This window comes from Necator americanus, chromosome V, assembly GCF_031761385.1.
Source record: "Necator americanus strain Aroian chromosome V, whole genome shotgun sequence".
Lineage (NCBI taxonomy): Eukaryota > Metazoa > Nematoda > Chromadorea > Rhabditida > Ancylostomatidae > Necator > Necator americanus.
This window is the reverse complement of record NC_087375.1, coordinates 17,647,123-17,662,700: the sequence shown is the minus strand read 5'-3', so window position 1 is coordinate 17,662,700 and position 15,578 is coordinate 17,647,123. Positions and strand designations below refer to the sequence as shown.

The 15,578-nt window shown below is 43.2% G+C and overlaps 4 protein-coding genes across 6 annotated transcripts; 3 read left to right on the top strand and 1 right to left on the bottom strand.

The window, feature by feature from the left end:
- Nucleotides 1-279: 279 nt before the first annotated feature.
- Nucleotides 280-15,397, bottom strand: RB195_014243 (uncharacterized protein; the record flags this gene model as incomplete). Of its 3 annotated transcripts, XM_064204415.1 has the most annotated exons (13): nt 280-372; nt 802-910; nt 972-1,045; nt 2,631-2,692; nt 3,400-3,460; nt 3,850-3,927; nt 4,009-4,101; nt 4,185-4,293; nt 4,548-4,621; nt 9,045-9,103; nt 9,385-9,435; nt 9,942-9,981; nt 15,335-15,397. In XM_064204415.1, the coding sequence occupies 13 exons, from the start codon at nt 15,395-15,397 to the stop codon at nt 280-282; spliced, it is 966 nt and encodes a 321-aa protein (XP_064060295.1). The 3 variants fall into 3 exon arrangements, with proteins under 3 accessions (XP_064060295.1, XP_064060296.1, XP_064060300.1); XM_064204414.1 differs by lacking the exon at nt 4,009-4,101; XM_064204416.1 differs by lacking the exons at nt 4,009-4,101; nt 15,335-15,397 and adding an exon at nt 10,103-10,144.
- On the top strand, nt 10,937-11,143 carry RB195_014246 (uncharacterized protein; the record flags this gene model as incomplete). The annotated part of the gene is made up of 1 exon (XM_064204419.1): nt 10,937-11,143. The coding sequence occupies one exon, from the start codon at nt 10,937-10,939 to the stop codon at nt 11,141-11,143; it is 207 nt and encodes a 68-aa protein (XP_064060299.1).
- RB195_014245 (uncharacterized protein) lies at nt 12,524-12,901 on the top strand (the record flags this gene model as incomplete). The annotated part of the gene is made up of 1 exon (XM_064204418.1): nt 12,524-12,901. The coding sequence occupies one exon, from the start codon at nt 12,524-12,526 to the stop codon at nt 12,899-12,901; it is 378 nt and encodes a 125-aa protein (XP_064060298.1).
- On the top strand, nt 13,125-13,391 carry RB195_014244 (uncharacterized protein; the record flags this gene model as incomplete). Its single annotated transcript, XM_064204417.1, has 1 exon — nt 13,125-13,391. The coding sequence occupies one exon, from the start codon at nt 13,125-13,127 to the stop codon at nt 13,389-13,391; it is 267 nt and encodes an 88-aa protein (XP_064060297.1).
- Nucleotides 15,398-15,578: the final 181 nt, after the last annotated feature.

The following is a 15,578-nucleotide window of genomic DNA, read 5'->3' as shown; positions in this document are numbered from 1 at the left end:
TTACAAGTAAGAATTTTCAAAGGGGGACTACGTAGTACATCTAAATTAATTTCAACTTTTCATGAACAATATCTGCGGTAAAGCTCTTGAAAACAGTTGTTTCACTGTTTCAAGCGAAATACCTGTTACGAAGACGTTGCACACGCTCGAAAACGAACGCAGCACTTGTGCCTGGTTAATTTTGCAATTGTACCAGATTGAAGCTTAAGACAAGAATCATAAAATTTATTTCGTATTGATTGTACTTACTGTGATTATTTTGTGCATTAATACAATTGCTCAAGTGCATGTAAGAGGTATGACAATTTCCGTTATCTTCAAGCCTTTTGTATCGAATAAGTCCGGGAGGTCCTCGAGGGTCTGGTCCTTCAACTGAAAAATTGACAAAAAATTGAAAATTGAAAATTTACTCTACAATGTATTTGAGAAAAGAAAAACAAGAACGTATTCTCCTATTATGGCACTGTGGTAGCAAATCAAACTGTATTTTGTGTCCTAACAGTCCTAAACACCTTTTTCATATCTTCTTGTCTTTGTCATCACACAAACGTGAAATAGGCAAAAATCTCGTTACAAGATGTAAACTCGTGGCTACTGCATGAGTTACCCTAGAATGATATGGTTTAAAGACAAATAGATTTCTTTCTAACTGTGATTTCATCGCCGGACGTAGCGTTAATCTTGCAATGCTTTAGCAGTTACTGTTCTATCTGCGCAGTTGTCAGCTCATGGCCGAACAAGAGATTGCTGGGGAAGATTTTGAAAGATAAATTTGGATTTGAATAACTGCTTGATACCCACGATTGTAGTGCAAACAACCATCTTGTCTTTTTTCCTTGGATGTGGAGACCTTGTTATCTTTATACGAATTGTCTCTTTTTTTTCCATAGTAGTGAATATTGGTTTGAATCTGAATAAATGATACATATCAAGCTTCAGGATATGTCCCAGAACTGACGGTTGCTACATACGTGTATAAGAAGTTATCCGTGCATTGAATTTTGATCCCGATTCGCAGTGCAAGAGTATTAGTAATACGCAAGTTCTGCAATTTCATACTCATAACGCATCTTTTCTAATGTTGAAAGTTATACTGTAAGCGTGTGTAAGCTTTCGTTTAATAGGTTTTGGCTTAGGTGTGCTTGATAGAGTGCTCGCTACTACTTGCTATACCTGCTTTCAGAAGGAAAATAGAAGTACCCTAATTATTTCTTCCAGTAAAGACGTAAATTCAAGTACCATTTTTACTTCTCATCTTTTTTCTACTAATTTTTTTTGCTTTACTTTTTCCATGGGTTTTTATGATGGTTTTTTATGGTTCCATGCGCCAAAAACCCATTAGTATCATCAACTGCTACTTACCAACCAGCAGCTGATGAATCCGAATTGGACACGTTTCATGAGAAGCGGGAGGAGCCGCAGCGAGAAGTCCTTCTACAAATTCGTTGTCAGAGACTTCAATGTAAAACTAGGAAAGGCTACCGAAGAGGAATACATGATCGAAGGATTTCGACTATGGAGCGGAATGAAAATGGCAATCGTCATGCCAGGCTGTTGTCCACCGCTCGTCGCCTTGATAGGTATTCTTTTTCCATGAAAAAGGATAATCATCGATAGACATGGAAATCGCCTAATGGCACAGCTCGTGCGGAGATCGAAATGGAATAGAAATTTGCCAACCGGAAGTGATGTCTGCTTGAGGTCTCCGTTGCACCCTTCTCTACTGGTTCTGATCAGCGTCTTCTTCATGCAAAAATACAACTTAGCCACACGATGGAAAAGAAAATCTGCTATCGATAACAAGGAAGGAAAGAAGTCGTATACGACGATTGGATACTCGAGGACTTTTTGTCCGAAGGTGACTGGCACATCGAGGAGGACCCAATCGTAAACTAAGACCTCCTACTCGGAGGACTAGGAGACTGCTCGAAGCCGCGCTCGACAAACTTGAATCTATTGAACAAATATCTATTGAAAGTAAAGCGTAGATGGGCCGGTCACATTGTGAGAAGAATCGACGATAGACGGTCTAAAATAACGCCAGAGTGAATCAAATGTGATACTAAACGCCCTCGAGGAAGAACACCAATGAAATGGTGTGATGTGCTCGCTGAACGGATAGACCAGCTGAGAGCTTCTGGGATATCTGGATTCGGCTCAAGGACCGCATCAACGTCACTCACAAAACTTGAGAACATCTTGGATGACAATGGCGACGGAACTACACGTGTTGAAAACATGCTGGAGCCGCTCTTTCAGTGAAGAAGGGCCATATGTGTTTCTATGTAAGAAAGTATTTGTAAGTTTTTATATAAGTATTTCTTTTTAAACCATGGTAAAGTAACGCTAAACAAGTGAAGCGGTAAAACTTGATGGTAAATTAAATTATTAAGTGACCGGGGTAATAACTGATGGTGAATTGGATTTTAGAACATGGGCACGTTTTCTCAAGCCCAAAAACTCTTTTTACATCCAATACGTTATAGCATTCCTGCGGATAGAAAGTGTGGAGCGGCGCTCATTAGCCTTATTAGCAGAATCCAAGAGTAGTGCAGACAGTCAGACACTAATAGAGCTGTATGGTCTTCGTTTTTTGAGGGAAGCAACATGTGTAGTTGAGCTCAACTCACCTGGCTGCCTCCCACCGCACCATTGAAGAGAACTTTCACATGGTCAAATTTCAAGCATGGCGCTAAAAAGTCATTTCTCACTTGCTCTTACTATGTCAATTCTTTGTTGAACAGCAGGAAAAATTTAATAAGTATCATCGTTATTTAGGAACACTGAATGTTGAATTTTGAAGTAGTAAACGATCTGGTCACGTTTTGAATTAATAGAAAACTTCTTGAAATCTAGAAGCAGAACGACTGAAAGAAGTTTATATACGTTCATAAATGAATGAGCATTTGAATGTACAATCATGGCTAGGCAAGAATACTTGACTACTGTCGCCCAGGTTCTCTTTAACGTCGACGTTCAAATCAGACACACGCATAATATGAGCCTACTAAACCTATCGCTCCTCGCTTTTCAACCAGTGGAGGTACTAATGTCTCCTCCTTCTCGAAAGTTTTGGCTTATGGAAATTGATGCTTCCGCAGCTGATGTGATCGAGTTTGCATCCGCTTCCTGTGAACTTGACAGCGAAGATATAATCAAGCGACTTTCAATGATAGTAGTGTGGCATTAATAGGAACAGGAGTGCTGCAGGGCATTGTGAAGTAGCCTCCACAATTATACCATGCATAGTAGTTGTGCGAAGTCACGGTAGTGATTCTCACACTAAGGACATAAACTCATGCGCACATTCGTTCAATGGTGTTTAACGGTATTTACTCTAATATTAATTATTCCCATGATCAGCAGAAACAAGAGAAAATTGCTAAGTGTTTCACTTACTTCCAGGTGGCGCGCATGGCTTGTAGTATGCTAGTATATCGCCTATCTTTGCTTCGATTTGCTGTAATCAAGAAAAAATTAGTGAACGAATATCGAAGCAGCATGATTTGGTACCACTAACCAACAGCAAAGCATTGCACAATTCACAAATTTGAAACAGAACGTGTAAAAATAAAACACGTCTCGTCAGAAAAATCAATAGAAAAAGGTCGCTACTTATACTAAGTGTCCGCTTTGGTTAGCAATATCTGCCTTAACTCTAGAGCTATCATTATTAAATGTCCCTGCTTCAGAAAGGATCTACTAAAAGTTCATTTACTGCGAAGAAAAATAAACTCGGGCGCAAGGAACATTCCAGAAGTACCATACGTCTGCAAGAAGTGATCTTTTTGTTTTTTTTTTCTTAATTTTAATTAGAGCATGACAACAAACAGTGGAAAAAAACTCAACCTGATTTATTGAAATCTTGCTTATAGGAAGGTATGGACTTCGGAACAGCTCTTTGAGATGCCGCTCTATTCTGGCCGTCTGCAAAACAAGTTATTACGAAAACGATCATAGAGATTACTTCCTAAAGGCAGCATATAACGGAATTCCTGACATAGAAACCTGTTGGAAAACATAGAGTTCGGGGTGTAGTATATGGAGAGAAGCGTGGCCCAGCTCAATTCTCTCTAATCGTCCCAAAAACAGTCTTCGTACCTACGAGGTAAGTCGAAACGGGCCACTTCTCATTCCACAATACGAAGATACTTCACATTTGAGAAAGGAAACGAGTCTTTTACCGGTGTAACAAAAATAACAATTTTGTCTGGTTTTATTGGTGATCTTGTTCGGTAGATTCTGACCGTAAGTGTTTCATTAGGTTGGACACTCGCCATCGCAGGTGTAATCCTGAATACTAATATTGCACAGCCGATGTAAAATTGTACAGTCACACTCGTCACAGTCGTCACACACTACAGATCGCACTCGATGTGGCACAGTGGAACCTTTACACATCTCTGCACTGCAACTGCAACTAGCTTGAATCTCACCCTTGCCGCAACCGCGTACGCAAATGTACAAGAGTTCATTATGATCCGACCACAGAAATGGTCGTTAGAGCGAATAAATCAATACCAGAATAAACCAGAACCAATACTTGCCTGAACAGAGAATTATCTGAGCAGCGAATTTTTACGGCATGTATGGAATCGGTTTTGTTGCAAATGGAAAACCGCTGTAACGAAGAAGATGCTATTATCAATTTCATCACTTTTACCTTATCGTTTTTCGAAGGTAATTTGTCCTCGAACTTTGACAGGATTTTGAGAAATTTTGCATGCGCCTGTGTGCAAATCTCGTATTATGTACGAACGGAAAAAACGGTCCGTTCGAAAAGAGTATATTAGCACTGCGTTCATGCACCAAAATAAAAGCGCCTATCATATATGAGAAATTCGAGGAAACATTCCCCAGTCTCTTTTGAAAACTGCTGGAAAGTCTAACACTCAATAGAGCCCTTCAGAATCGCTAAATTCTTTTGGATTTTAAATATTAAAATATCACAGCTGAATAATCAACGAACTTCTCTCTTACTTGATCGGGACTGGATGTAAAATTTTACTCAAATTTCGGTGAGTTGGGATGTCTGTTAAGTGTCTTCTTCTTGTTTCCGATAAACGGGCTGCTTAAAGAGGAAGAAATGAATCTCACTAGAGAATTTCGTAGAGGTCGAAGGATTGAATGATGTAGTTGGACATTTTATCGCACTGCGTACAAAGTAACTGTGATTCTTGACTGTGAACTTTGAACAGAGATATTTGACCGCACACGAGGATATTCTGTTTGAAGCAGAATCAGCATATTTCTGTACACAAGATACAGACTTGTTTGCACAGGTTGCTCAGAATTATGAAGTTCTGTAAGCTACAGACTTACTGAGTTTTTTTTTCAGGGCAATCCTGGGTTTCCGAGTACTTCACCAGCAAGAATCTGGGGGAGATGTCAAAGAAAAAGGAGTCAGTTGGAGAGATGTCCCTTGAGTAAAGTGGGTTAGGCACGGTTTTTTACTTTATCCCACGCAGCTTTTGCGTATTAGCTGTGCAACATGTGGTCAGTGCAGGGAGCACATTTTGGAATTTGTGGTGCATTTGGACTATTTATTGCCAGCAATTACCTACCGTGGCAACATACAGTTACAATGGTCTTTTTCGGTGTCTTTCCACCTGATAGTGTTCTACGACAGCGCGGATCGTCGTTGAGCGAAAGTGGAGTGTCTCCAACTGGCAACTGTATACCTCTAATGGGCTTCAGCACTCTAACTCTCTTCAAGGATCCCATATCCATTGCGAAACTGCGAACTGCAATTGCTTCCTACGTTTTCCAACTAAACACGTTATTATGCAGCCACGCTTCGCTTCGCTCATGACCAATTTTTAATTCAATGAAACTCGCTCTCACTTCTGACATCAATATTGTTCCAAACGTGATAAGCTGCCTCATGAAAGGGCCACCAGATCATATATGTTTATTCTTCATTCCAGTTGTTCTTCGAACTGGTCAAGCGGACGCCAATAATTTTTCCATTTGCCCCTATCCCGTGCCAGAGTTCCCTAGTTTCTTCTCCTTTCACTGAAAGCACAAAGGCCGTCGAAATGATTTCACCTATGTTTTGGCACTGTCCGGGTAAAGGACAGTAACATGGAAGCCGCACCATTTCGTTCTGAAAATGTACAACGCATTGACGATGTAATAATGGGACCACGCAGATTCGAAACCCCCTGAAGCTAACTTTTGCATAAGAGATAGAAGCTTGAAACCACTCCTAAAAGATGACGGGTTTAATTACATGTTCTTCAAACTGTTTGAGCGGACGCCAGCAAGCCTTCTACATCATTTGTCCCGACCGTGTGCCAAATCTGCCCAGTGGCATCTCTCCTCGCAAGGGACTCGAAGAGCGTCGTACTTTTTTTCGAAGGAGAGGTCTGACCATCAGGTGGGGCTCTTCCTGCGGTGTGTTTGATGTCACGCGTTATCCAGTCGTTTATGGCCCTGGTCCAAAGATTGTCGTTAAACGTGTCCAGCCCACCTAATTTTGCTTTCCTTGGCATGTGCGGCAGCATCTTTGATCTTCGATCGGTGACCTAGGGATGAACTTCGAGTCCCTTCTTTAACTTGCATAAGGCTGGTTACTCCTAGCACCAACCTTTCAATTCCGAGTTCTATGACGCATTTTCCTCCTCTTGCGAAATGTCCACATTTCTGAAGCGTAGGTCAAAGTAGGAAGAACGGTGGTGCTGAATAGGTGAGCACGGAATTGGATGTTCTTAGTACTCTTCACTACGTCCTCGATGCTCTTGAATGCTTTCAAGCTGCTCGTTTCCTTCTGCCCAGCTCGGAGGTCAGGTCGTTCATCATGTTTTTTGTTTTCCCGACCTAGGTATGCATAGCTGGAGCATTCGGATATACTCGTTCCGTTGAGAGTGAATGGGGCATCAGAAACCCATCCGTTCCTTATACACATCGCCTTGTCTACGTTCAGCTGAAGACCGACTTTTTTACACGTTCCATCAAACTTGATGTTATGGATACTTGATGTTATAAGAACGATGCCATCAGCGAAATGAAGATATTGTCAACTTTCACTCCCCATACCAATCCTCGCATCGCGTTCTCGAGAGTGGCGTTGAATATTTTGTGTACGAACCACCTTATTTTACTTTCCTTGGCAAATGCGGCGGTGTATCTAATCCTTGCTGACCTAGCATGGGACTTCGACTCTCAATCGTCAATAGCGGGATACTTCTACCCTTCGAATTCGCGTTCAATGACGCTCACTGCATTTTCTTCATGTGTCCAGGATTCTGAAGCATGAGTCAAGGCAGGAAGTGCTGTGGTGTTAAAGAAGTGAGCATGGAACGGCATGTTCGTGGTCTTGTTCACTAAAGCCTCGATGCTCTTATAAGCTCTCCAGGCCGCTCCTTCTGCCCTGCTTGGGAGTAAAGTCGTTCTTCATACTTATTTCCCGATCCAGATGAACGTCTTCGGTGCACTCGAATAGTCGAATATGAGCGTAAATAGTGCATCCGAGAGCCATTCTTCTCGCATGAACATCGCCTTTCTTTAACACCACAGCATTTCCTACCTTGACTCATGCTTCAGGATCCTGGACACATAAAGAAAATGCAGTGAGCGTCATTGAACGCGAATTCGAAGGGTAGAAGTATCCCGCTACTGACGATTGAGAGTCGAAGTCCCATGCTAGGTCAGCAAGGATTAGATACACCGCCGCATTTGCCAAGGAAAGTAAAATAAGGTGGTTCGTACACAAAATATTCAACGCCACTCTCGAGAACGCGATGCGAGGATTGGTATGGGGAGTGAAAGTTGACAATATCTTCATTTCGCTGATGGCATCGTTCTTATAACATCAAGTATCCATAACATCAAGTTTGATGGAACGTGTAAAAAAGTCGGTCTTCAGCTGAACGTAGACAAGGCGATGTGTATAAGGAACGGATGGGTTTCTGATGCCCCATTCACTCTCAACGGAACGAGTATATCCGAATGCTCCAGCTATGCATACCTAGGTCGGGAAAACAAAAAACATGATGAACGACCTGACCTCCGAGCTGGGCAGAAGGAAACGAGCAGCTTGAAAGCATTCAAGAGCATCGAGGACGTAGTGAAGAGTACTAAGAACATCCAATTCCGTGCTCACCTATTCAGCACCACCGTTCTTCCTACTTTGACCTACGCTTCAGAAATGTGGACATTTCGCAAGAGGAGGAAAATGCGTCATAGAACTCGGAATTGAAAGGTTGGTGCTAGGAGTAACCAGCCTTATGCAAGTTAAAGAAGGGACTCGAAGTTCATCCCTAGGTCACCGATCGAAGATCAAAGATGCTGCCGCACATGCCAAGGAAAGCAAAATTAGGTGGGCTGGACACGTTTAACGACAATCTTTGGACCAGGGCCATAAACGACTGGATAACGCGTGACATCAAACACACCGCAGGAAGAGCCCCACCTGATGGTCAGACCTCTATTCGCGCCTCGTTAAGCGTTGGATACCAGTTTTACCCGGCTGCGTGCGGGACAAGAGGTACTCGTGAGATTGTGTTACCCTGTCGGACCCCTCTCTTCACGTCGATGACTATATTCCTGTAGACAGGCGAAATTGCTGCAGTGAAGTTGCTACACAATTCACGACCTTTATTGCCGAGTAGGGACGCCTTGGTTGTCCAAGGCTTCCACGTCCGCTTTCGTTTCAGCTGAGTCGAAGGTCTCCTTTAAGTTGAGAAAGGTGACACATAGCGGGATCTTATGCCCTCGTGATATCTCTATGAGTTTCGAAAGAGTGGACGTGATCAATCGTAGCTGAAACCTTTTCGAATCCCTGTTTGTTTCCTTGGCTGTCCTTCATCTAACGTTCTATCCTGTAAGGATCACTATTGTAAAGAGCCAGAAGATGAGGAATAGTAACCAGATTGGGCGACAGTTACCGATGTCATTAGGATCTCCTTTCATAGAATTCATTTTACTTGCTCTCCTCAAAGAACCCGTTCACTTTTGGAAACTAAGAAGAGGACAATTCACAGACTTCTAATTTGCTGAAATTTGGGAATCCTTGTATGAAAATAGCACGATTGACAGCTCACCTTTTTTCCCCCGTAATGCCTCCAAACAATGTCGTCTTTATTACTTTTTATACCTTGAGCTGGAATAAGAAAAGCTAATATGATAGGGTAAAATCTCTCAAAATCTTTATTTTGGGAGTCTAAAGTTCTCTTTAGTTTAAGCTTTTTTTGTTAGGAATAACGTGCCACTTTAAATAAGAAAGTCTGTAAATTTTCATGTTGTTAATCTCAAAAAGGTTCTTCAGCAGCCAACATGAATAACACACATATCTCATGATTGTAGTGGGAGAAAACAAACGTTCCAAAAACATGGAACAAAACTAACACTTGGAAAAACTTGTCGTAACTTGGAAAAACATACTATTTATTTCAACCTGTAGCAATTGCGAATCGTTCGTGGAATCAAGGCTTCCTGGAGGATAAAGCAGTCAATTTTTACTATCGTATCCTTCAAGATGCGTTTTATTCTGTCCTTAGTTTACCGAAAAACATCGAAAGAGGCAGTAGGCGAGCCACATCAAGATAATTACCATCCAGTTTCTGTTATAAATGCGATACAATTCCGGTAGATATAGATGTTGTAATTCCTTTTTCTTGGTTTCTTTGTTATAGAAAAAGCAAACTGCCGCAGCAAATACCGGCATAAACAGTGTATATGTCACAAGATCCCAGGAGGAAAAAAAGGAATAGACCCTGCTTTTTAAATTTTTCCATTCAGAATCACCAATGATTCATTGGAAGGTCCAATGAAAGCCTTCAAAAACGAAATCAGCAAAGAATTTTGGATGCTACTTTCAGGATGCGCTTGTACTCATAAAATTGTCCAATTTGAAATTTGCAGTATGAAATGTGTTGCAAGTGGAAGTACCAGAGAAAGGCTATCATGGCGGAAAATGGTCAGAAAATGTTTGAACCAACCTTTTCGTTTTGACGACTTTGGTTTGTCTGATTGGTTGCTCTGAATGGAATACTAGAAGATAAATAAACCAGTGTTGTAGTTGTAATGAGCATAGCATTTTGTAAATTTTATGAAGAAATGGCAAGCCAAAGAAAACATGTAGGTTTCAAAGACAATTCACCTTACATTCAGGGCATGCAATATTGGCTGGATACTTTTCCATGGCAAGCTATACTCGCATCGCCTTAAAATGAAAGTCGCCTTGCGTAACTCAAAACTTGATCGCCTCTCGCTATGGTCGCACCGTCTGACGATTTTGATGGCAGTGCACAGGGTTAAAAGTATCGATTTGAAATCTATGCTGGAAAGGCGACTAGAATCTTCTTTCGCACCACTTTTAGTTTTTGCGGTGGTAATAGTTATTGACAAAAATTTACAATAATTTTTATTATGCAAAGTTCCCATTCCTCCACAACAGTTTACCACCTCATAGTGGCGTGGAGGTGACTCTCGGCGTCGAAGTGCGATGCACAGCGGAAGTTCGTCCTCCTGCAGGGTCTCCCAAGCTGAGAAGGAGTTCGACACATCCCACATTCCGACTTCTCGGAATCGGAAGCCTAACTAAGAGTAAACCACTGCTAAGATTCACCACCATCCTGGCAAAATGTCGCAAGATGGCTCCTGATCCATATAGGTTGAACGACGACCTGTGGTAAAAGTTAAGCTCGCCGTGGCATGGCTTCTTAGTTTGGGGAAAAGTCTTTTTGCCACTGCAGCATATACACTGCCTCAGTACACTGCACACTGGGCCCTGCCGTCTCAGACGTCGGACGGTATGGCGACCGGTGAGAGACGATCAAATCTCAGGTTGCTCAGGACGTCATTGAATCTGGGCTAAGGCGACACACGCACGACTCGCCACGGAGACAGACTGTGTACTTACAACGCTAGAACAGTGTCTACACATGCTGACCTGCATACCTTTCTTGGAGCCGCAGAGCGTATCAAATTTCACATGATTGCTCTGCAGGAGACCAAGTGCAGAAGGAGCGACGTACGACAGATGAATGACGGTACACTCGTCATTCGTGGAGAGAAGGTTCCGTCGCGAAATGTAGGCGGTGTTGGTTTTGTTGTGCACCCATCTGTCGTCCATCTTATCAAATCTCACGAGATCCTGTCACCTCGTCTGGCCATTCTTCGCCTCCGCCCTCTGCGCTAAAAACCCATCAGTACCATCAGCTGCTACTCACCAACATCAGCAGCTGATGAACCCAAATTGGTAGCGTTTCACGAGGAGCTGGAGGAGGAAATCCACAACGAGAAGTCCTTCTACAAATTCGTTGTCGGAGATTTCAACGCAAAACTAGGAAAGGCCACAGAAGAGGAATACAGGATTGGAAGATTTGGACTAGGGGACCAGAATGAAAATGGCTGTTGTCCGCCGCTCGCTCTTTCATGGGAACTCTCTTTTCGTGAAAAAGGATCATCGTCGGTGGACATGAGAATCGCCCAATCGACACGTGCGGAGATTGACCACATACTCACTAACCGGAGGTGGTGTCTGCTTGACGTCTGAGTAGTACCACCCTTTTGTAGTGGGTCTGATCAACGTTTCCTTCGTGCAAAAATACGACTTAGCCACACGCTGGAAAGGAACATCTGCTATCGGCACCGAAGGAGAAAAGAAATCGTCTACGATGACTGAGCACTCGAGGACTCCTAGTCCCAGGGTGACTGGCACTTCGAGGAGGACTTAAATGTGGACTACGAGATGCTGCTCAGAGGATTAGGAGCCTGTGCTGAGCGTGCCTCGAAGCCGCGCACGACAAACTCGGATCAAATTTCGAATGACCGCAAAGGAATTGTTGGGAAGAAGAAGGGCTTTGAGGCTTGATCCGAATGCATTGCACATCGAGCGGATCTCCGCGAAAATAATGTTCCGCTAGCAGCCTTGCTGAGCGAAGACGGGACTCGCACGTCTTCTCGTCGTGAGATGGAAATCATCACGGAGAGGTTCTACATGAACCTTTTCCGTTCATCAACTTCTGTGTCAAGCCCGATCATCCCCATTGGTGAAGCTCCACCACGGATTCTACCTTCGGAAGTACTATCAAGAGCATGAAACCTGGCATAGCCGCCGGACCTAATTTGATATCAGCAGACTTTCTTCGGAACTACCGTCCGATATGCCTGCTGAGCTTGTTATAAAAAGTAGTCACCAAGATCATCCTCACGCGCATATCTAGGACGCTGGATGAAGCCCAGCCTCAAGAACAAGCTGGATTCCGTCAGGAGTTCAGCTGTTTGGACCACATCCAGAACGTGTCGAGGGTTATAGAGGTTTGCCGGGAATACCGCCTGCCTCTTGTTTTAACCTTCGTCGACTATGAGAAAGCGTTCGACAACATAGAAACTAGTACGATATTGTCAGCGCTGGTCGATCAAGATATGAACGCGTCGTATGAGAGGAGGTTAGCCAATTGCTACAATCATTGCGTCACTAAGATACAGGTTTTTCACCGCTCCCTCACCCTACCTATTGGAAGGGAGTTCCACAAGGCAATACTATATCGCCGAAGCTGTTCACGGCTGCATTGCAATGGATAACGAGATCACTTTCCTGGGAGAAGAGGGCATACGTGTTGATGGTAAATTTCTCTCGAACCTTTGCTTCGCGGACGACATCGTTCTCTTTTCGAGCAGTACCAATGATGCAGAAACGATGCTAAACGAATTGAACAAAGCAGGGAAGAGAATAGGACTACGAATGAACAGAAAGAAGACACAGTTCATGAAGAACGCCCACTGCGAGGGCGGAGGAGTACAACTTGAAGGCTCCCAAATCGTGGAAACTCCGTCATACGAATACCTCGGACGTTCTATGAACATGGAAAACGACTTGAAGGAAGAACTGAATAGAAGAATGAGAGCAGCTTGGCAGCATTCGCAGCTATCAGGAAAGCTACGGACCAACTGACGGACCAAGATCTTGATCCATCTGTTCGACTCGGCAGTTCTTTCAGCGCTCTGTTACGCAGCGGAGACGTGGGTAGACATCGCTGCCACGTCTAGGAAGCTACTTACTACCCACAGAGCCCTTGAGAGATGTCTTCTGAAGTTTGGCCAGCGCACACAACACCTTGCCGGTTTTCGTAGCTCCGACTTAAGAAGAATGTCCCGTCTTCACGACCCAGCGGAATATGTATCGAAAACAAAACATAGATGGGCCGGTCACATCATGGAAAGAAGAATCGACGATAGATGCACTAGATGCTAAACGCCCTCGAAGAAGACCGCCAACGAGATGGGGTGACGTGTTCGCTACACGGATGGACGAGCTGAGAGCTCAGCTGCATACGGCTCAAGGACCTCGTCAACGTCACTCACGAAACTTGAGAACATCTTGGATGACAATGGCGCGGGAACGAAACGAGTGGAAGAGATGCTGGGGCCCGCATGTCCAGTGAGGTAAGGTCATCTAAGTAAGCAAGTAAGCAAGTAAGTAAGTAAAGTTCTCATTTTTATATTGTTAAGACGGTGAGTAATTTGAGAAACTGTTACGGTACTCTTCGTAGGCTTTGGATTTCCGATAATGTCAAAAAAAAAACCCCTTAAGCTCGTGGACTCATCAACAAGAAGTCACCACAACTACGGCAACAATTAAGCAGATAATTGGAAACGATATTCAACGAAGTTGGACCCCGGCAGAAAAATAAAGTCAGGCAGATGTTCAAAACAACTTCCAATTCAATCCATCTTTCAGATTTTGGAGCTTTTTATACGGATTTTAGTCTTTTTGATTAACAAAGGATGAATATCTTAGGAAAAAACATTCCCGAGCACAGTTTCAGAAGCTTCGTTTGGATGAACTTCACACAAACTGACAGTGACAGACACAAAGCGATGCAGGCACCGATCGGTACATCAAAAAAATAGTAAAATTATGATGACAAATGATCTCACTTTCCAGGCTCTGACGAAGGCGACGACGCCGAAACGTTAGCCGTAATAAAGTTTGTTAACAATCTTGGCTGTTGCTAAATTGGACTAGCGACAAGTAAAATTATTCTTCGATACCCAAGATTATCACAACTTCTTTTTGTTATAAATGCCGTGTGCATGTGCAAAGATCTGCTCTACGCTGCCGATGGCAACAATCAAAAAACTTTTCAACGAACGAGCTCGTCGTCTAAAGAACTTTCATGTAAGCCTACGTCAAATCCAACAGCAGCCTCAGGTAACTTCTGTGTCATCAGTGCTATCTTCAAATCGAAAATATCATGGAACATTTCTTCACCAGATACCACACGGACCTCCTGGAACGTAGCCCGAAACAGCAGAAAGAGAACAGTACTTACAAGACGGAAACACCGGATGTGCGAAGAACTGCTCTTTCTGACTAATTGCTACTGTATTATGGATAAGACCGCCCAAGGATCATCAGCAGAGCCGATGAAACGCTCTCACAATTCCAACTGATGTATATCAACCAGGGACAACAGGTTGGCATAAATCGCAAAAGGACCAGTTCTTGGACCAGTGTAGTTACACGTAGCGTAAATCATTGATGCTGTAAACATACATATAGATACGATCGTGCCTTCTTATTTTCCAACACACTCCGTTTACAGTCGGTGGGAGTCAGGATGAGGACAACAATACTTTAGGATGTCTTCTCCAAAGCACCGTTTCCACAGTATTTTTTAATCTTTGGTACTTGATCTCTCCTTGCGCAACTCACCCTTTGACGTGGTCTTTTCGTGCTAGATTCTACTAGGTAATTGTCGGATTCCTTATAGATGGATTAGGGACTTTAAGAAAATTTGTTAAGAACGCATCTCTTGAAGAAGATCCTCTCCATGTGTTACAAATTGTGAACAGTCGAGTATAAATGATACGAAAGCAAAAACATTTCGAAGCAGAAATGCCATCATGTCAATTCGTGTAAAGGCATCACCCCACGAATCTGAGGTGTCACGGATTTCAGGTGGAGTATTCTTATACGCGATAGTAGATTATTCCATCCATTTCTTCGTAATTGCCGTAAAAAACGGTCCGGAAGATTCGGCGCGTGCACAAGGCTGGCGAGCACAAATCGAACTCGTTGTAGAAAAAACCGTGCCGGATCGCTCGAAGCCGTATCATCCGGGCCGTTTTCTACGGCAATTAGGGAGAAATGGACGGAATAACCCTTCTCTCCATAATCTACGATCCTGTATACGAATACTCCACCTGAAATCCGTACCACCTCATTCGTGGGGATTCGTGGGGTGATGCCCTTAAATAAAACCGAAACGTTCTTACCAACATCAATCGAACGTCCAAAAACGGGCAATCCTAGTGGCGAAAATTCCAATAGCTTAGTTAAGTGGCTATTTTCTCCGTACTACAGTTTTTTGTTTATACTTACCTCTACCTGGCCCGTAGGAACATCCGCCAGTTCTTCTGAGCCTAAATCTGTCCCCTTTGACATTTACGCAGCCATCGTTGGACTACAACAACACACTGAACCTTAGAGAAGGAAATGAATTACACATCTGCCTCAGAAGTCATTGATTTGGATAGTGATAATGAAAAGTATAACAAGGGTATCAGCCGTGAACGAATAGCAGGAACACCCTACTCACGGAGAACCACTATTAATTGTTTGGAAT